The 22,872-nt window shown below is 27.3% G+C and overlaps 2 protein-coding genes across 2 annotated transcripts in view; both read right to left on the bottom strand.

The window, feature by feature from the left end:
- Window positions 1-2,050: 2,050 nt before the first annotated feature.
- LOC111631872 (matrix metalloproteinase-2-like) lies at window positions 2,051-8,112 on the bottom strand. Its single transcript, XM_023376209.1, has 4 exons — window positions 8,101-8,112; window positions 6,920-7,064; window positions 5,624-5,887; window positions 2,051-2,650 (listed from the first exon to the last, which is right to left on the bottom strand). The coding sequence occupies exons 1-4, from the start codon at window positions 8,110-8,112 to the stop codon at window positions 2,403-2,405; spliced, it is 669 nt and encodes a 222-aa protein (XP_023231977.1). The 3' UTR covers window positions 2,051-2,402.
- Window positions 8,113-11,699: 3,587 nt separating this feature from the next.
- The window catches only part of LOC111631877 (matrix metalloproteinase-2-like), a 77,967-nt gene continuing 66,794 nt past the window's right edge, over window positions 11,700-22,872 (bottom strand). Inside the window, exons 6-8 of the mRNA XM_023376214.1 lie at window positions 16,559-16,703; window positions 15,263-15,526; window positions 11,700-12,289 (exon numbers count right to left, since the gene is read on the bottom strand). Coding sequence (XP_023231982.1) covers window positions 12,042-12,289; window positions 15,263-15,526; window positions 16,559-16,703 — 657 coding nt within the window. The 3' untranslated portion in view covers window positions 11,700-12,041. The remainder of the gene's footprint in view (window positions 12,290-15,262; window positions 15,527-16,558; window positions 16,704-22,872) is intronic.

Here is a 22,872-nt window from a genome sequence, read left to right as displayed (position 1 = left end):
GAGAAATATTCTAAATCCCAAACTCATATTGAAATTTAGATAGAGATAATACCAGAAATTGCAAAAAGTATCAAACAGACATTGAGATGAAATATGCTTAACAAAATTAATTCATTCTCAGGTTACTAAGATGTTTAATTAATATATTTTTAGATTTCAATATTATTAAATATTGAATAATTCTTGTGCTTCCACTTTTGAACTGAATTTACAACAATACACAGAAAAGATTACAATGGCTTTTTTTAATGTTTCCGACCAAATCATAATCTCCACTCGTTTTACATAACTTACATAATGTATTATAGCAGTTTAAGAATTATTTTGAAGCTACATCTAGTTATGCAACTATTGTATAAATTAAAAATGGTTTCCTCTCTTAATTTACTTTTAATTGTCTCGCTTTCATATTTTTTAAATATTTAAACAGACAACTTTTATAAAATTCCTAATGAGGTAGCATAATAATAATATATAAATAAAAATTAATTCAATTCAAACATTACATTTTCGATCATTATGTTTTCTAAGTTTCAATAACATTTTAAACAAAATGAACATAAAATGATTAAAAATGAATGAAGTTACATTAAAGATGATGAGATTTAGAAAACTGACATTTAAAAAACAACAAGAAAATTTCATAATTGAAATGTGGGAATACGCTAAAGTAACATAAGATAAATTAGCATTAGGCTGATTCAGTTTGATGAGTTGCATATGTGAAACATAACAAGAAATATAAAATTGTGACAATGTGATATCATCACTTTCTTCTCACAAAATTTATAGACAGGTTACTTAAATTCCTGTAATAAATTCTACATATGATATACAGTCGACCCCTATAACACTGTTGATAATTCCATTTTATATGAATTCCATGTTGTACGAGTCACTTAAATTTTACAAATATGTGTGCCGGGCTGTGAATGGCTCACGTATTTCTAAAATCTAAGTGACTTGTACAACATGGAATTCATATAAAATGGAATTATCAACAGTGTTATAGGGAGGTCGACTGTATAAAAGAAAGAACTTTAACTTTTCTAAAAACTTCAACATTATGCACTCAAAACATCATTAAATCTGTGAGTACATAATATTAAGTTCTATATATAAATTATTTTATGCTTAAAATATTTCTTTTTGATACTAAAACACTACATTAACATGTTGATTAACATACTAACTTCTTACAGTTCATGTTATTCTGTGGATAAATTATTTCGTGAAATTCTAAATATTATTATTTAACTTTGAACAAAATTTTCACATAAAATTGTATATACCAAGTCTCCAAATTTGTTTATTGTGATAATACCTTAAAAACAATAATTTATGTTCAAACTAATATGGAATCACGGCATGCAATCTCCAGCAGATGACATTAAAAATTTAATGCTTTTTCTATGGGCAAATCCTTTTCCAAAAATTCTCGAAAACGGAAACAGATAGAACCAAACAGTTCTTTGCATTAGAATTCTATTTGATTTGCAGAATTTTGAAAATTGAATTTATTAATTTTCTATGAATTTTTAAAGTCATAGAAAATTAATGAATTCAATTATCAAAATTTTGAACTGTAAGTTAAGAGAATTAACTAGGACTCTAACATGAAATACTGTTTATTTCTATCTGCTTCTATTTTCAAGAATTTTTAGAAAAGGATTTTCTTATAGAAAAAGCATTAAATTTTTAGCACCATTTGATGGCGATCGCATGCATAACCAAAGATGTTACAATCAACCTTAAGTATAAAACTTATTTATGACAGTTTAAACAATTTATTATTGCATGATTTATTGAAAATTGTAAGAAATGTTATTAAAAATTATCATTTTTTTTTTTTAAGTAGTTCAAATTATCGAACTTAGTCAAAATTAACAATGAAGCAAATTATCTACATTTAAATTATTATTGCACAGATTTTCATTAAATTTAATATCTTAAATATTGATATTTTCTTTAAAAATATCAATTTTTTATCATTTCTTTCATAATACTATTTTCAAACTATAAACACAAGTTTAATATATATATAAAATATTATTTGTCTTCTTAAAATCAAAAGTTATATAATTTTTTTCTCATTCGGCACATTAAAAAACTATTTGTTGTTATTAAATTAAGGTAAAAAAAATTCAACATTTCAATGATAGCACCATTTAAAGTACATAGCACTTAATAATCCAGAAAATGAGAAATCTACGAATTTATATTATAGATCTTTGCTATAATATGGTGTGATCACAGTTGATTTTAGTACTTTATAATGGCACAACAACAATCTCATCTTCGTCCTTGCTGACTTGTTCGTACAAACACAAATAATTTTGCTAGCCAGAGGCACTGTCTTCAATTAATTTTAAAATAATTATTATATTCATCTAAATGATACATCATAGATTATTTAATGCATCACTGAAAACTTTTATTAGTAGAAATAAAATTATGCACCATTTGGATTCTCTGAGCATTGATGCGATTGCTCTTCCACCATATATCAAATCATAATCTGGTAACTTTTCATTTGAGCTTGGACAACCAAACCAAAAATTACTTATTTCGGTTGGTTTAATATCTTCAACGTGCATTTTTAGATCGTTAAATTTCCAAAAATATTTTCCTTTAAAAAAATATGTCTTTCCTGAAAACAGATCAAAATATAAGTTTTACTTTGTTAAAAAAAAAAAATACTACTGTATATATGTATTTTTATTCTAAAAATCAGTTTATGGATTAAAGTTTAAATTAATTTTAACTCTAGTATTCCAAAACATAAAAAAGGAAAACGAAATTACGCTGAGAAAACATTTTATCAAAATTTTAAAATTTGAATTTATTTATAAAGAAGATAGTAAGGAAGAATTTGTGAAAAATAATTCATTTCAACAAATTACAAGAAGAGAAATAGCACTTTACTTATCAAAAATCTGATAAGTAAAGTGCTATCTCTCTTCTGCTATTTGCTACAGATTGAAAGAACAAAGTTCTATCTTCTGTTGTCTACAAGACAATATACACTAGGTCACAAAAGTATCCAAACACCTATAAAATGGAAGCATTTTTTTTAGTTATAACTCATTTCTTGCTTGAAATAGAAAAACAGTAATAACAGATGCAAAATCTTCAAACTTGTTATACTAAAATAAATATTTACATGTGCAAAAAATATTGATCAAAAACAAAAATACAGTTTTATTTCAAACTGTGAAAATTTTCACATCACAAAAGTACCCAGACAAAGGAAATAAATGATGGAAAGTGTCAGATCATTTGCTTAAAAACATATTTACAACAATTTGCAACAACAAATGAGTATTTGTTTCATATTTTGTCATTGTGAACAATGAAAACATGCAAATTAACCATTGTTATTAAAGGACTTATTATTAAGGAATAGCAAAAGGGAAAATCTGTGTGAAACCTTGCAGAACAGTTTTACATTCCAAAATCCACAATTCAAGACAGGAATTTCATAATGGTATCCATTATGAAATTCCTGTCTTGAATTGTGGATTTTGGAATGTAAAACTGTTCTGCAAGGTTTCACACAGATTTTCCCTTTTGCTATTCCTTAATAATAAGTCCTTTAATAACAATGGTTAATTTGCATGTTTTCATTGTTCACAATGACAAAATATGAAACAAATACTCATTTGTTGTTGCAAATTGTTGTAAATATGTTTTTAAGCAAATGATCTGACACTTTCCATCATTTATTTCCTTTGTCTGGGTACTTTTGTGATGTGAAAATTTTCACAGTTTGAAATAAAACTGTATTTTTGTTTTTGATCAATATTTTTTGCACATGTAAATATTTATTTTAGTATAACAAGTTTGAAGATTTTGGTATCCAAGTTTGAAGATTTTGGTATCATAAGGAATTTCATAATGGTATCCATTATGAAATTCCTTATGACAAATAGTGTAATTAATAAGGCTCGAAATGGATGTCCTGAAATATTTACCTCGAGACAGAGATGTGTCATTGTCAGAAAAGTGAAGAAAAATCCACAAATAATTGCTTCTAAGCTTGCTGTTGAGGCTTCTGTAGAATATGGCATACATATATCTGCAGAACTGTCAGAAAATCTCTAAAAGCAAGTAGCTATAAAGATATTATGGCTATGAAAAAACCAGCAGTAAAGGTGTTTTATACAAAATTGTTGTCAAAGAGATTTACATCTTGCAAAAGAGTTTTATACAAAATCAGTTTTGAGGTCAGATGATCCAATGTGTTTAGTTCAAATGATTGCCTGAAAGTATGGAGAAAAGCTGGAGAATTTTTAAAAATGAAAAATCTGATCTCTACAGTGAAATGTGGAGACAGTTTAGTTAGTTAGTTAGTTTGTTTGTTAGTTAAGTTATGGCAATGCAACACTTGGGTGATCTGTCTAGGGGATGCCTTCCAGGAGGTCTTTTTAAGGGAAACTGGTCCCTATTTACGCGTTACAGACATGGAGAAAACTTGGAAAACTCCACGTGGCCAGCCCGTCCAAGCGAGGCACAAACCCATGACCGAACTCCCAGTGTTCAGGGTATGAAGACCGCTTGCCAGAGTTGTGGACTAGTGGGCTGACAGTTTACTGCTATTTGGAGTTGTATATCTGCAAAAAGTGCTGGAACTCTGAAATTTGTTGATGGAATAATGAATTAATATGTGTATAAGTATATTATAAATAACAATGTTCAGAAATCAGTAAAGAAATTAAAGTCACGATAAGGTTAAAATATCAAAAGTTTGTTTTCCAGCATGACAATGATCCAAAGCACACTTTGAAAATCAGTCAGTTTCTTAATGTGCATTGTATAAAAGTGCTTCCTTGGCTTTTACAACCATCTGATCTCAACTCAATTGAGCATTTATAAGATTACATTGAACAAACAATCAGAACAAAATCAATAACAAACAAAACTGATCTTAAAAACATCATCAGAGTTTTGAATTTAATAGACAAAAGTTATAAAAATTTGGATGAATCAATACCTAGTTGTTATCAGAGCAAAAGGAGGCTCAACTTGTTCTTAAATGTATAAAATATTTTGTTTTATCTTTATTTATTTCTTATGTCTGAATACTTTTGTGATGTGAAAATTTTCATAATTTTAAATAAAAGTATATTTCTCTTTTTGATGAATGTTTTTGTACATGTAAATACTTTTTTCTAGTGTAAAAAAGTCTAAAGATTTTACATCTGTCATTTATTTTTTCCTATTTCAAGTAAGAAATGAGTGATAACTAAAAACTCTTCCATTTATAGGTGTTTGGGTACTTTTGTGACCTAGTGTATGCAAAGAACAACAGTATCTATAATGCATTGCAGCACAAAGATTTTGTGCAAAAGTATTAATTAATTATATAATAATTAATTAATATTAATTATATAATAATTAATTAATATTATTAATTATTTAAATGGCAGAATGCTATTTTAAAACTTCTGTAATTATTTATTTATTAATTTTTGAATATTATGTTTATTTTAAAACAATATTCATAATTAATATCAATTTTGTTTTCTTCTATTATCATCTCCATATAAGTTATTTTAAATTACCCTTAATATTCACTCATAAATAATAAAACTGTGAAATATACTATAATTTATATTCTTACCATCTGTCCATTGGAAAGCAGCATCAATATTGTAAGGTATTCCTGCCCAAACAGCCATATCTCTAGGATAGTCTGAATCTACACGTCCTTCAAATTCTTCATATCTCCAATATTTCTTTCCACTAAAAAAATAGGTTTTACCATTATGACCCCAAACCATAGCTGCATCTATTTTTTTTAAATCAGGTGGAAGCCCCAAATCTGTAACAGGTCTTGGATATCCTTCTTCTGGAGTGTTAGCATTAAACAACCAATATTTGTTACCTATCATAAACACAAATTATTTATTATTATAACATTTAATTGTAGTCAATGGAAAAACTTTTAATAAGTAATTACAGTAGAATCTTGTTTTAACAGATCACTTGGGCTGCCAAAAATCATCTGTTGTTCCGAGAATCCATTATATAACAAAGAACAGATTTCTGCACACCCAGAAAAATATCCATTATTGAAAAAGTTTCTGTTTTTTTAACTTCCTGCATATAAGAAATACCGATACTTGAAATTATTCAGTCTCAGAGATCTCTATCCTTTATTCTATAGAAATACATATGTTACAAAATCATATGTTCTGCCATAAGTGTGTACGACAAAGCTGACAGATACTGTATATATTATAAGCAATAAGAAGCAAATTATATATACTCATTAGCACTTCACTTGAATTCATGATGTGTTTAAAAAAATTGTTTATCTTGGTTTGTTTTGATGCCATCTGCTTTTCTGCTTATTGAATACAACAATCATTAATTTAATATTAGTAATGTCATGTACAGCCTGTTCATTTATGCTAAAACTCATCAAGAGGGTCTTCACAACTTGAAAAGACTCAATAGCCTTGCTAAATTTCAGCATTACACTTGAACCAGTGTCAGAATGTTCACTAGATGGCTCCTCCTCAACTGTATCAGCCTACTGACTCTATTCATACAATTTTTCAGTTGTACATATCGCAGATGTAACACAAGTATAGCATCAAATTCTATAAATTCCCAGAAACACCCAAATATTAACTAAACATTGAAAAACGCAAAGTTTATAAATGATTATGCTAGAAAAAATCTGTTATTCCAAGTTATGAACGTGCTAAAAAGAGGTAAAATTATATTGATTTGATGGGACCTGGAAAAAATTCCATTGTTCCATGATTTATTAAAATGAGATTCTACTGCATATTATTATAACCACTTTTAATAAATGTGTTAACTTATATTAGGTGTTCAGAGAAGGAAAGTAACTTTATAGAAAAATAAATTCAGTTTTTTATAATGAATTATTTTTATGTAAATCTACCTGAGAAAAACATTATTTTGGTATCAATAGATCTTTCATAAACTGCATCAACATGTTGTAGCTCTGGAGGCAAATTATACCAAAAACGATCTATGGCAACAGGATAATCTTTATGTAGACCTTTTTCACCCATTCGCCAAAAATACTGTAATGAAAGAATTTAATTTAAAAATTATAAGTCTGTCTAAAAATACTAATATAAGAAATGAATAATGAGTTTTAAATTAATCAGCCTAATTTTTTATCATTATATACTTTAATATTAAATATATAAAGTTGAATCAGAGTAACCAGTGCCATCAGGCGGATTTTCACTCAGACAAGTCCCTAACTGGTTTAAAACTAGCATGCACATTGTTCAGTTCTTGACTGTAAAACAACATTGCTCATTCCTTGTACGTTTTCCTACAATGTGCATGCCTCAGTATACATCCTAATTTTAAAATGTTCAGGTTAGCAATTTTGAAAAGGTAGCAACACTGAATCAGAGAATTAGAAATTGCAAACAGAAGCACAAAAACTTTTTATTTTACAAAGATAATCAATGGTAAGCTTCTACAAATAACGATAAAATGTTAGAAATGCATAAAATAAGAAGCATAATAATTTACAATTTTATCTTGACTGAATTGTAGTACAAATTATATTAGATTCAATCAAATATATTGAAATTATAGCCCAAAAATGCAAAATTTGGCTTATTTTTACTCACTGAATATGGGCTGATTTATTTAAAAATTCGAAAACATTCTATATTTTAATAATACACTCTATTAAAGCAATTAAAACAAAGTTGTTATGAATGAAACTGAAGTTGTTATGTAACGTTTTGCATACTGAAGCAGATGAAATACCTGTAAATAAATGCCAACTTTACCATATGATTGTTATTTCCTAAGGTGTGAGAAAAGGACAAAAGAAGACTATTTTATAATATAGTCTTTTATTTTGTGAATTTAGCTTTATCCATCCTGGCCATTTTATCAAATATAAATTTTTATTCTTAAGACTATTGTACTGTATGTGTTAGCTGTAATAAATTATATACAAAATATTGTTCTTATATGCGATTAAATTCATTAAGATATAAAAGAGGTTTAAAAGTGATACCATTCTTTGATATTTATCATTTTTAATCCAAAATAGTAGTAGCCATCTGTTTTATCCAAGTTTTTAGTTACATGAGGTAGCATTGTTCCACATTACCTTAGGGAATCAGAATTCTACTACATATGTGGTTTGAAATAGGTTGCAATAATAATCTTTTCAGTCATTATCTCTGATAAAGCAACTAAATGGATCTGACAGATATTTTAGCAGTCTATAAAACTTAATCATGAAAGCAAGCTGACTGATGTATTTCAGTTAATCATAAGGTGCAGCTAATGAAAAATTATATATAGCCTATAATATATTAATAAAAACACCAAAACATAAGAATTGTTTAAATATTTAATAAAAGGTTGTCTCTGCAAAAGATTGTTTTAGTTCCAAAAATGACATCTGATGGCAAACCAGGCATTTGTTTTATATTTTAAATTATTATATTCCATCATACATTCTAGTCTGATATATGTTTCTGAATAAATTCTTTAACTTAAGGATGATTGTGATTACTAAAAGCAATTGAAAACATTTGTTTTTTCTCCAACATTGTTTCACAAGCTGGATTTTTGCTTATTTAAGTGTTAAGAACAAATTGATAATGAACATGAACCTATTAACTGTAAATAGAACAAAGGAAATAAAATAAAATATACATGTATATGTACAGTACATATATATAGTAATCAAACAAATGAAATATATAATTAACAAAATATTAATACTAGCAAAATTAAAACATTCATACTACTAAAATAACATTTAAGTGGGGTATAGTTTCATAGAATTGGAAAAAACAAACTTCCAAGAATTAGAAAGGAATTCTTAGCCTTTTCATTCAAATTGGCTCCTCTTAGATCTTGATTAAATGTTTTAATTTGTTTTGTAATGGCAACAACGCAGAGGACATTACATTTCTGATAACCTTAGCTCTTTCCAAAAAATCACTGTTTCTTCAGTACTAACAAAACAAGCTAGTACATTATTATACTGACTGATCTGAGTGCCATATCTGTGTTCTTATAATCTCTAAACAAAGTTTCTGCTGTTATATCCTATATAACAGTGGCATGCCATGACATTTGATGACAGGGAAGCTGTGTTTCTGTAATAAGCCGACTTCCAGGGTCTAGGGTACAGTACATTCGTATTTGTTTGTTCAATAAGCCAGTAAAAACCCTAGACTTCTTTAAATGTATTTTTAATTAATAGATTATCTAACACACTTAATAAATAAGCAAGTTCAATATAATTACATCTGTTATATTAGATTCAATAGATTCCCTATACTCGCTAAATGCAAATTTTTGTTTCGATAACATCTACTAATTTAAATATAATATATCTATTAGCTGTAACTTTGTTATAATTTTCAATATTTATTTTATATTGTTTACTAATGTTAAATTCTATTCTGCTTTGATTTCCAAATTGCTTCAATTTTAAGAAAGAATCGATGCAAAATTTACAATTTTCGTGTCTTTTGCCAGCTTTACTTAAATTATTTAAATCGTCAAAGCCATTCTTATTCCACACACTAATTTCATTTTAAAATAATAGGCAAGGCCAACAAAACAATTTTTGTATTTTTATGCATCCACAGAGCCATTTTATATCTTCATAAATTTTATCGTGAAAATGTCGAACAAATTTTTTTGTTGATGTATTTATATTTAATTTAGGCATTGGTCTTTCTCTTTTAATAATGTTTTCTTTTTCATTATATGGTNTTCTCAGGTTACTAAGATGTTTAATTAATATATTTTTAGATTTCAATATTATTAAATATTGAATAATTCTTGTGCTTCCACTTTTGAACTGAATTTACAACAATACACAGAAAAGATTACAATGGCTTTTTTTAATGTTTCCGACCAAATCATAATCTCCACTCGTTTTACATAACTTACATAATGTATTATAGCAGTTTAAGAATTATTTTGAAGCTACATCTAGTTATGCAACTATTGTATAAATTAAAAATGGTTTCCTCTCTTAATTTACTTTTAATTGTCTCGCTTTCATATTTTTTAAATATTTAAACAGACAACTTTTATAAAATTCCTAATGAGGTAGCATAATAATAATATATAAATAAAAATTAATTCAATTCAAACATTACATTTTCGATCATTATGTTTTCTAAGTTTCAATAACATTTTAAACAAAATGAACATAAAATGATTAAAAATGAATGAAGTTACATTAAAGATGATGAGATTTAGAAAACTGACATTTAAAAAACAACAAGAAAATTTCATAATTGAAATGTGGGAATACGCTAAAGTAACATAAGATAAATTAGCATTAGGCTGATTCAGTTTGATGAGTTGCATATGTGAAACATAACAAGAAATATAAAATTGTGACAATGTGATATCATCACTTTCTTCTCACAAAATTTATAGACAGGTTACTTAAATTCCTGTAATAAATTCTACATATGATATACAGTCGACCCCTATAACACTGTTGATAATTCCATTTTATATGAATTCCATGTTGTACGAGTCACTTAAATTTTACAAATATGTGTGCCGGGCTGTGAATGGCTCACGTATTTCTAAAATCTAAGTGACTTGTACAACATGGAATTCATATAAAATGGAATTATCAACAGTGTTATAGGGAGGTCGACTGTATAAAAGAAAGAACTTTAACTTTTCTAAAAACTTCAACATTATGCACTCAAAACATCATTAAATCTGTGAGTACATAATATTAAGTTCTATATATAAATTATTTTATGCTTAAAATATTTCTTTTTGATACTAAAACACTACATTAACATGTTGATTAACATACTAACTTCTTACAGTTCATGTTATTCTGTGGATAAATTATTTCGTGAAATTCTAAATATTATTATTTAACTTTGAACAAAATTTTCACATAAAATTGTATATACCAAGTCTCCAAATTTGTTTATTGTGATAATACCTTAAAAACAATAATTTATGTTCAAACTAATATGGAATCACGGCATGCAATCTCCAGCAGATGACATTAAAAATTTAATGCTTTTTCTATGGGCAAATCCTTTTCCAAAAATTCTCGAAAACGGAAACAGATAGAACCAAACAGTTCTTTGCATTAGAATTCTATTTGATTTGCAGAATTTTGAAAATTGAATTTATTAATTTTCTATGAATTTTTAAAGTCATAGAAAATTAATGAATTCAATTATCAAAATTTTGAACTGTAAGTTAAGAGAATTAACTAGGACTCTAACATGAAATACTGTTTATTTCTATCTGCTTCTATTTTCAAGAATTTTTAGAAAAGGATTTTCTTATAGAAAAAGCATTAAATTTTTAGCACCATTTGATGGCGATCGCATGCATAACCAAAGATGTTACAATCAACCTTAAGTATAAAACTTATTTATGACAGTTTAAACAATTTATTATTGCATGATTTATTGAAAATTGTAAGAAATGTTATTAAAAATTATCATTTTTTTTTTTTAAGTAGTTCAAATTATCGAACTTAGTCAAAATTAACAATGAAGCAAATTATCTACATTTAAATTATTATTGCACAGATTTTCATTAAATTTAATATCTTAAATATTGATATTTTCTTTAAAAATATCAATTTTTTATCATTTCTTTCATAATACTATTTTCAAACTATAAACACAAGTTTAATATATATATAAAATATTATTTGTCTTCTTAAAATCAAAAGTTATATAATTTTTTTCTCATTCGGCACATTAAAAAACTATTTGTTGTTATTAAATTAAGGTAAAAAAAATTCAACATTTCAATGATAGCACCATTTAAAGTACATAGCACTTAATAATCCAGAAAATGAGAAATCTACGAATTTATATTATAGATCTTTGCTATAATATGGTGTGATCACAGTTGATTTTAGTACTTTATAATGGCACAACAACAATCTCATCTTCGTCCTTGCTGACTTGTTCGTACAAACACAAATAATTTTGCTAGCCAGAGGCACTGTCTTCAATTAATTTTAAAATAATTATTATATTCATCTAAATGATACATCATAGATTATTTAATGCATCACTGAAAACTTTTATTAGTAGAAATAAAATTATGCACCATTTGGATTCTCTGAGCATTGATGCGATTGCTCTTCCACCATATATCAAATCATAATCTGGTAACTTTTCATTTGAGCTTGGACAACCAAACCAAAAATTACTTATTTCGGTTGGTTTAATATCTTCAACGTGCATTTTTAGATCGTTAAATTTCCAAAAATATTTTCCTTTAAAAAAATATGTCTTTCCTGAAAACAGATCAAAATATAAGTTTTACTTTGTTAAAAAAAAAAAATACTACTGTATATATGTATTTTTATTCTAAAAATCAGTTTATGGATTAAAGTTTAAATTAATTTTAACTCTAGTATTCCAAAACATAAAAAAGGAAAACGAAATTACGCTGAGAAAACATTTTATCAAAATTTTAAAATTTGAATTTATTTATAAAGAAGATAGTAAGGAAGAATTTGTGAAAAATAATTCATTTCAACAAATTACAAGAAGAGAAATAGCACTTTACTTATCAAAAATCTGATAAGTAAAGTGCTATCTCTCTTCTGCTATTTGCTACAGATTGAAAGAACAAAGTTCTATCTTCTGTTGTCTACAAGACAATATACACTAGGTCACAAAAGTATCCAAACACCTATAAAATGGAAGCATTTTTTTTAGTTATAACTCATTTCTTGCTTGAAATAGAAAAACAGTAATAACAGATGCAAAATCTTCAAACTTGTTATACTAAAATAAATATTTACATGTGCAAAAAATATTGATCAAAAACAAAAATACAGTTTTATTTCAAACTGTGAAAATTTTCACATCACAAAAGTACCCAGACAAAGGAAATAAATGATGGAAAGTGTCAGATCATTTGCTTAAAAACATATTTACAACAATTTGCAACAACAAATGAGTATTTGTTTCATATTTTGTCATTGTGAACAATGAAAACATGCAAATTAACCATTGTTATTAAAGGACTTATTATTAAGGAATAGCAAAAGGGAAAATCTGTGTGAAACCTTGCAGAACAGTTTTACATTCCAAAATCCACAATTCAAGACAGGAATTTCATAATGGTATCCATTATGAAATTCCTGTCTTGAATTGTGGATTTTGGAATGTAAAACTGTTCTGCAAGGTTTCACACAGATTTTCCCTTTTGCTATTCCTTAATAATAAGTCCTTTAATAACAATGGTTAATTTGCATGTTTTCATTGTTCACAATGACAAAATATGAAACAAATACTCATTTGTTGTTGCAAATTGTTGTAAATATGTTTTTAAGCAAATGATCTGACACTTTCCATCATTTATTTCCTTTGTCTGGGTACTTTTGTGATGTGAAAATTTTCACAGTTTGAAATAAAACTGTATTTTTGTTTTTGATCAATATTTTTTGCACATGTAAATATTTATTTTAGTATAACAAGTTTGAAGATTTTGGTATCCAAGTTTGAAGATTTTGGTATCATAAGGAATTTCATAATGGTATCCATTATGAAATTCCTTATGACAAATAGTGTAATTAATAAGGCTCGAAATGGATGTCCTGAAATATTTACCTCGAGACAGAGATGTGTCATTGTCAGAAAAGTGAAGAAAAATCCACAAATAATTGCTTCTAAGCTTGCTGTTGAGGCTTCTGTAGAATATGGCATACATATATCTGCAGAACTGTCAGAAAATCTCTAAAAGCAAGTAGCTATAAAGATATTATGGCTATGAAAAAACCAGCAGTAAAGGTGTTTTATACAAAATTGTTGTCAAAGAGATTTACATCTTGCAAAAGAGTTTTATACAAAATCAGTTTTGAGGTCAGATGATCCAATGTGTTTAGTTCAAATGATTGCCTGAAAGTATGGAGAAAAGCTGGAGAATTTTTAAAAATGAAAAATCTGATCTCTACAGTGAAATGTGGAGACAGTTTAGTTAGTTAGTTAGTTTGTTTGTTAGTTAAGTTATGGCAATGCAACACTTGGGTGATCTGTCTAGGGGATGCCTTCCAGGAGGTCTTTTTAAGGGAAACTGGTCCCTATTTACGCGTTACAGACATGGAGAAAACTTGGAAAACTCCACGTGGCCAGCCCGTCCAAGCGAGGCACAAACCCATGACCGAACTCCCAGTGTTCAGGGTATGAAGACCGCTTGCCAGAGTTGTGGACTAGTGGGCTGACAGTTTACTGCTATTTGGAGTTGTATATCTGCAAAAAGTGCTGGAACTCTGAAATTTGTTGATGGAATAATGAATTAATATGTGTATAAGTATATTATAAATAACAATGTTCAGAAATCAGTAAAGAAATTAAAGTCACGATAAGGTTAAAATATCAAAAGTTTGTTTTCCAGCATGACAATGATCCAAAGCACACTTTGAAAATCAGTCAGTTTCTTAATGTGCATTGTATAAAAGTGCTTCCTTGGCTTTTACAACCATCTGATCTCAACTCAATTGAGCATTTATAAGATTACATTGAACAAACAATCAGAACAAAATCAATAACAAACAAAACTGATCTTAAAAACATCATCAGAGTTTTGAATTTAATAGACAAAAGTTATAAAAATTTGGATGAATCAATACCTAGTTGTTATCAGAGCAAAAGGAGGCTCAACTTGTTCTTAAATGTATAAAATATTTTGTTTTATCTTTATTTATTTCTTATGTCTGAATACTTTTGTGATGTGAAAATTTTCATAATTTTAAATAAAAGTATATTTCTCTTTTTGATGAATGTTTTTGTACATGTAAATACTTTTTTCTAGTGTAAAAAAGTCTAAAGATTTTACATCTGTCATTTATTTTTTCCTATTTCAAGTAAGAAATGAGTGATAACTAAAAACTCTTCCATTTATAGGTGTTTGGGTACTTTTGTGACCTAGTGTATGCAAAGAACAACAGTATCTATAATGCATTGCAGCACAAAGATTTTGTGCAAAAGTATTAATTAATTATATAATAATTAATTAATATTAATTATATAATAATTAATTAATATTATTAATTATTTAAATGGCAGAATGCTATTTTAAAACTTCTGTAATTATTTATTTATTAATTTTTGAATATTATGTTTATTTTAAAACAATATTCATAATTAATATCAATTTTGTTTTCTTCTATTATCATCTCCATATAAGTTATTTTAAATTACCCTTAATATTCACTCATAAATAATAAAACTGTGAAATATACTATAATTTATATTCTTACCATCTGTCCATTGGAAAGCAGCATCAATATTGTAAGGTATTCCTGCCCAAACAGCCATATCTCTAGGATAGTCTGAATCTACACGTCCTTCAAATTCTTCATATCTCCAATATTTCTTTCCACTAAAAAAATAGGTTTTACCATTATGACCCCAAACCATAGCTGCATCTATTTTTTTTAAATCAGGTGGAAGCCCCAAATCTGTAACAGGTCTTGGATATCCTTCTTCTGGAGTGTTAGCATTAAACAACCAATATTTGTTACCTATCATAAACACAAATTATTTATTATTATAACATTTAATTGTAGTCAATGGAAAAACTTTTAATAAGTAATTACAGTAGAATCTTGTTTTAACAGATCACTTGGGCTGCCAAAAATCATCTGTTGTTCCGAGAATCCATTATATAACAAAGAACAGATTTCTGCACACCCAGAAAAATATCCATTATTGAAAAAGTTTCTGTTTTTTTAACTTCCTGCATATAAGAAATACCGATACTTGAAATTATTCAGTCTCAGAGATCTCTATCCTTTATTCTATAGAAATACATATGTTACAAAATCATATGTTCTGCCATAAGTGTGTACGACAAAGCTGACAGATACTGTATATATTATAAGCAATAAGAAGCAAATTATATATACTCATTAGCACTTCACTTGAATTCATGATGTGTTTAAAAAAATTGTTTATCTTGGTTTGTTTTGATGCCATCTGCTTTTCTGCTTATTGAATACAACAATCATTAATTTAATATTAGTAATGTCATGTACAGCCTGTTCATTTATGCTAAAACTCATCAAGAGGGTCTTCACAACTTGAAAAGACTCAATAGCCTTGCTAAATTTCAGCATTACACTTGAACCAGTGTCAGAATGTTCACTAGATGGCTCCTCCTCAACTGTATCAGCCTACTGACTCTATTCATACAATTTTTCAGTTGTACATATCGCAGATGTAACACAAGTATAGCATCAAATTCTATAAATTCCCAGAAACACCCAAATATTAACTAAACATTGAAAAACGCAAAGTTTATAAATGATTATGCTAGAAAAAATCTGTTATTCCAAGTTATGAACGTGCTAAAAAGAGGTAAAATTATATTGATTTGATGGGACCTGGAAAAAATTCCATTGTTCCATGATTTATTAAAATGAGATTCTACTGCATATTATTATAACCACTTTTAATAAATGTGTTAACTTATATTAGGTGTTCAGAGAAGGAAAGTAACTTTATAGAAAAATAAATTCAGTTTTTTATAATGAATTATTTTTATGTAAATCTACCTGAGAAAAACATTATTTTGGTATCAATAGATCTTTCATAAACTGCATCAACATGTTGTAGCTCTGGAGGCAAATTATACCAAAAACGATCTATGGCAACAGGATAATCTTTATGTAGACCTTTTTCACCCATTCGCCAAAAATACTGTAATGAAAGAATTTAATTTAAAAATTATAAGTCTGTCTAAAAATACTAATATAAGAAATGAATAATGAGTTTTAAATTAATCAGCCTAATTTTTTATCATTATATACTTTAATATTAAATATATAAAGTTGAATCAGAGTAACCAGTGCCATCAGGCGGATTTTCACTCAGACAAGTCCCTAACTGGTTTAAAACTAGCATGCACATTGTTCAGTTCTTGACTGTAAAACAACATTGCTCATTCCTTGTACGTTTTCCTACAATGTGCATGCCTCAGTATACATCCTAATTTTAAAATGTTCAGGTTAGCAATTTTGAAAAGGTAGCAACACTGAATCAGAGAATTAGAAATTGCAAACAGAAGCACAAAAACTTTTTATTTTACAAAGATAATCAATGGTAAGCTTCTACAAATAACGATAAAATGTTAGAAATGCATAAAATAAGAAGCATAATAATTTACAATTTTATCTTGACTGAATTGTAGTACAAATTATATTAGATTCAATCAAATATATTGAAATTATAGCCCAAAAATGCAAAATTTGGCTTATTTTTACTCACTGAATATGGGCTGATTTATTTAAAAATTCGAAAACATTCTATATTTTAATAATACACTCTATTAAAGCAATTAAAACAAAGTTGTTATGAATGAAACTGAAGTTGTTATGTAACGTTTTGCATACTGAAGCAGATGAAATACCTGTAAATAAATGCCAACTTTACCATATGATTGTTATTTCCTAAGGTGTGAGAAAAGGACAAAAGAAGACTATTTTATAATATAGTCTTTTATTTTGTGAATTTAGCTTTATCCATCCTGGCCATTTTATCAAATATAAATTTTTATTCTTAAGACTATTGTACTGTATGTGTTAGCTGTAATAAATTATATACAAAATATTGTTCTTATATGCGATTAAATTCATTAAGATATAAAAGAGGTTTAAAAGTGATACCATTCTTTGATATTTATCATTTTTAATCCAAAATAGTAGTAGCCATCTGTTTTATCCAAGTTTTTAGTTACATGAGGTAGCATTGTTCCACATTACCTTAGGGAATCAGAATTCTACTACATATGTGGTTTGAAATAGGTTGCAATAATAATCTTTTCAGTCATTATCTCTGATAAAGCAACTAAATGGATCTGACAGATATTTTAGCAGTCTATAAAACTTAATCATGAAAGCAAGCTGACTGATGTATTTCAGTTAATCATAAGGTGCAGCTAATGAAAAATTATATATAGCCTATAATATATTAATAAAAACACCAAAACATAAGAATTGTTTAAATATTTAATAAAAGGTTGTCTCTGCAAAAGATTGTTTTAGTTCCAAAAATGACATCTGATGGCAAACCAGGCATTTGTTTTATATTTTAAATTATTATATTCCATCATACATTCTAGTCTGATATATGTTTCTGAATAAATTCTTTAACTTAAGGATGATTGTGATTACTAAAAGCAATTGAAAACATTTGTTTTTTCTCCAACATTGTTTCACAAGCTGGATTTTTGCTTATTTAAGTGTTAAGAACAAATTGATAATGAACATGAACCTATTAACTGTAAATAGAACAAAGGAAATAAAATAAAATATACATGTATATGTACAGTACATATATATAGTAATCAAACAAATGAAATATATAATTAACAAAATATTAATACTAGCAAAATTAAAACATTCATACTACTAAAATAACATTTAAGTGGGGTATAGTTTCATAGAATTGGAAAAAACAAACTTCCAAGAATTAGAAAGGAATTCTTAGCCTTTTCATTCAAATTGGCTCCTCTTAGATCTTGATTAAATGTTTTAATTTGTTTTGTAATGGCAACAACGCAGAGGACATTACATTTCTGATAACCTTAGCTCTTTCCAAAAAATCACTGTTTCTTCAGTACTAACAAAACAAGCTAGTACATTATTATACTGACTGATCTGAGTGCCATATCTGTGTTCTTATAATCTCTAAACAAAGTTTCTGCTGTTATATCCTATATAACAGTGGCATGCCATGACATTTGATGACAGGGAAGCTGTGTTTCTGTAATAAGCCGACTTCCAGGGTCTAGGGTACAGTACATTCGTATTTGTTTGTTCAATAAGCCAGTAAAAACCCTAGACTTCTTTAAATGTATTTTTAATTAATAGATTATCTAACACACTTAATAAATAAGCAAGTTCAATATAATTACATCTGTTATATTAGATTCAATAGATTCCCTATACTCGCTAAATGCAAATTTTTGTTTCGATAACATCTACTAATTTAAATATAATATATCTATTAGCTGTAACTTTGTTATAATTTTCAATATTTATTTTATATTGTTTACTAATGTTAAATTCTATTCTGCTTTGATTTCCAAATTGCTTCAATTTTAAGAAAGAATCGATGCAAAATTTACAATTTTCGTGTCTTTTGCCAGCTTTACTTAAATTATTTAAATCGTCAAAGCCATTCTTATTCCACACACTAATTTCATTTTAAAATAATAGGCAAGGCCAACAAAACAATTTTTGTATTTTTATGCATCCACAGAGCCATTTTATATCTTCATAAATTTTATCGTGAAAATGTCGAACAAATTTTTTTGTTGATGTATTTATATTTAATTTAGGCATTGGTCTTTCTCTTTTAATAATGTTTTCTTTTTCATTATATGGTCTTAAGCCAAAACTTTTTTAAAATAAATTTTCAATATCACAATTACATTCTGAATCGCTAACCACGATATAAGGGCTAAAATTAAAAACTAAAATTATAAAAACTTACTTGTTAAAATAAAATGTGTGATGGATATACAATTATACATACCTGGTACAAAATATTCAATTGTATGAATATACTTTTAAAGAAAATTATAATTAAATATAGTTTTGTGAAGAAACGTACATAAAAATAACATAAAATATTCTTTACTTTTTAAATATTAAAACAATCCACCTAGTTAAAATTGCTCCCTACCAATCTCATGGATAGAATCAGAGACAGTCTTGGTAGTTATAGCAATTTTTTTTTTTTTTCACATGTAGTATAGAAATTTGTAATAAGAATATAAGATATAACAAGAGAATAAGATACATAATGCGGTTATAATAAAATATTGTGTGATTATTTTCATATAATTAAAATTAATACATATTTATTTTTTAGAAAATACAAGGGAAGTGGAGCTTCCACCACTTCCAATGACGGCACGCCACTGCTATATAAGTAACGTATCCTCAGTTTTAGTATAGTGTATATGTATGTCTGTGTGCTTATTTAATCAGAGCCCAAAAAGCTGATGACTTATAACAGAAAAGGCTGTGACAGTTGCTGGGATGTAATAAGGATGTTAGTCAGTTTAATGTAGACACTAGTGTAAATTGATTCATTCTGCAAGACCAAGGGAATGGATGGAAGCTTTATTATTTTGTTCCAAATTAAGTGAAGACCAAAGGAGTTGTGATTAATGATGTTAATGACATTTTTAATGTTATTAGTGCTTCTCCACATTATGAAAATATTGTTCATATATGTTGACTATAAGAACCAATATGCTGCAAAGTTGAAATGAGTGGATTTTTCTAGTTTTCTCACTACCAGTTCAAAAAGAGCTCCTGCTACAGGACTTCTCATAGATGTCCTCTTTTCTGCTATTAAAAACAAACGAGAAAGAAGGAAGTAAGCAAACTTAATTTTTCAACTGTGTGATGTTATCTAGGAATTTCTCTACATCAGGAACAGGTAGGAGAAAGTCCAGTAAAACATCAGGACAAGGTCAAAGGTTAATAAAAGGGTACATATTTGTAGTCAAAGGGTCATGGCTGTCTCATCTTCCATTAGATTAATATTATTGATTTCTTCAACAAATTATGCTGGACTAGAAACACAGAAGCAATACAATAGCAACATAATAGTGATAAAAGACTAAACTTTTTTCTAGTAAGAAGATTGAAGACCTACATTTCTCTAGCATGAGTCAAACTGCTTATCTTCCTTATGCATTTTTATAAATGCAAATAAAATAGGGAAACATTAGGACTGTATTATATACATCTCAAGAAAGATAAAATCTTACTGAGCACTGAGTTGGAAAGTTTCTTAACCTGCATTATAGTGGATAAGAGGAGAGTTATAGTGGTGTATTTACACTCACTTAGACAGGTTGGATTGATAATGTCTGCTTTGCTAACACTCATTAACACTCAAATTCTTTGGGAAATAGCTAAATTTACAGAAATGTAATGTCCATTGTTTATGCTGCTACAATAAAGCAAATTGAAATATTTAATCAGAAACACTAAGAGGAGCCTGCTTGAATGCAAAACTCAGAATCTCTCCTAATTCTTGGAAGTTCATTTTGTTCAATTCAGCAAAATCATAGTTCACTTATATTTTATTTTAGTAGTTATGATTTTTTTAGCTAGTATTAACATTCTGTTAATTATATATTTAATTATAGTAGATGAGTTATTTTATTTGTTTAACTAAGTTACTGTAAGGATGTATATTTTATTTTTCCATTTACAGTTTTTATTTTAAATGTTCATTTTCAATTTATTCTTTTCATTGTCTAAATATCAGAGTATCCTGAAGATCTATTGATCAAAAACATTAAATATTTAAACAGTTCTTGCTGTTTTAGTGTTTTTATTAATATACTATACATAGGTAATTGATTTTTGTATAAAAGCTATAATTTTTGCAAGTTTTATCACCTACAGATAAGACAAATTTATTTTAATTCTGTTGCAAATTATAACAGAAAACTGAAGAGAGGATATATAGTAAAACCTCACTAAGTTGAACATCTGTAGTGAAGATCCAAAGTGTCCAAGTTAGTGGAATGTCCAGGTTAAAGAGTGTCCAACTTTTGATATTTTACTGTATAATCAGGAATTGTATTTAGTGATGAAGTCACATTTATCTTGTAAGACAAAATGAGATCCAAGTATGGAAAACAGAACAATCATACAAATATGAAGAAAATTTCTACTCAATAGTTTTGATGAGTTAAAAGGAAGAGTAATAAATATAGTTGTTAATTCTAACAACTTACAGAAAATATTAGATGAGGAATGTAGATGTGAGTGATGTGTATACATTTCTATATGAGGCTGACATTGTAAAATCAAAACTTATAAATATTCCTATATATTCTGTAACTTATAATATATTTCAATTATATTATTAATCTCTTCATTAAAAATAAATCAAATTATTACACCTTATATTTCTAAATACTGGATTATTCATAACTTGTGTTGAAATATTGATAAAAATTTTTTGATAATATTACATGAAAATTCTAAGTTCATATTTAATGCAGTACATTTTAAAATATTTACCCTGTTTTTAAATGCAAAAACTTCTCTTCTTATAACAGATATTGCATCAAAAGTTGTGTTGCATGTGTCAGGAACTTTAGGAGTCGGTTTATGAGTTGGACGAGGCCTTCTGCCTTTTGGTTCATCTGTTGGCCTTGGCCTCGGTCTGGTTCTTTCTGTTACTCTCTGTGGTGATTTTGTAGTAGTGGTAGTAGTGGTGGTAGTTGTTTTAACTGGAGGTAGTGGTGCCCATTTTCTTTCAATACGAGGACCTGTAATAAATAAAATATAAATTTTTATACACAGTTATTTAATAACCATTGAATTAAATACTTTATTAATTTTATGAGAATAAAAATATTAAGGTTTCATATAAATTCCGTATTACACATTAAAATGAGTATTACCAGTATATAATTTAAGTTAATAATATATAGTCAAAATATATTGACTTCCATAATTATATATACATATATATGATGGCATGTATAATTTAGAAGTAAATAAAATACAGTAATATATATATTTATTTCAAATACATACTTATAAAGAAAGGTACTTCAAGATTTTAATGATAGAATTAATTAATTCTAGTACAGGGAATGTCTATTAATTTTGTGTACTGTTTTAGGGAAGAGGAGGGATTGCAAAAAAATACATCATTGTACACAATAGGGGAGGGGTTGTAGTATTGTCCACGAGGACTTTTTTAATGGTATATGTGGCATTTTGTAAATCTACTTTCTAGTTATGTGAATAAACTATCACTTAGAAGATATTTGCTGAACATTTTAAATTCATTTCTTCAATGTCAGGAGGGGTCCACAAACTAT

Source organism: Centruroides sculpturatus, unplaced genomic scaffold (genome assembly GCF_000671375.1).
Source record: "Centruroides sculpturatus isolate CEXI.00-Female unplaced genomic scaffold, Cexi_2.0 scaffold788, whole genome shotgun sequence".
In the NCBI taxonomy this organism is placed as follows: Eukaryota; Metazoa; Arthropoda; class Arachnida; order Scorpiones; family Buthidae; genus Centruroides; species Centruroides sculpturatus.
This window is presented reverse-complemented; position numbering and strand designations above follow the sequence as displayed.

Excerpts from the sequence above, each read along its gene's own strand:
- LOC111631872 (XM_023376209.1), bottom strand. Across the intron at positions 5,888-6,919 it reads CAAAATAATGTTTTTCTCAG|GTAACAAATATTGGTTGTTT; the intron begins GTAGATTTACAT and ends TGTTTATGATAG. Across the intron at positions 2,651-5,623 it reads TGCTTTCCAATGGACAGATG|GAAAGACATATTTTTTTAAA; the intron begins GTAAGAATATAA and ends ATCTGTTTTCAG.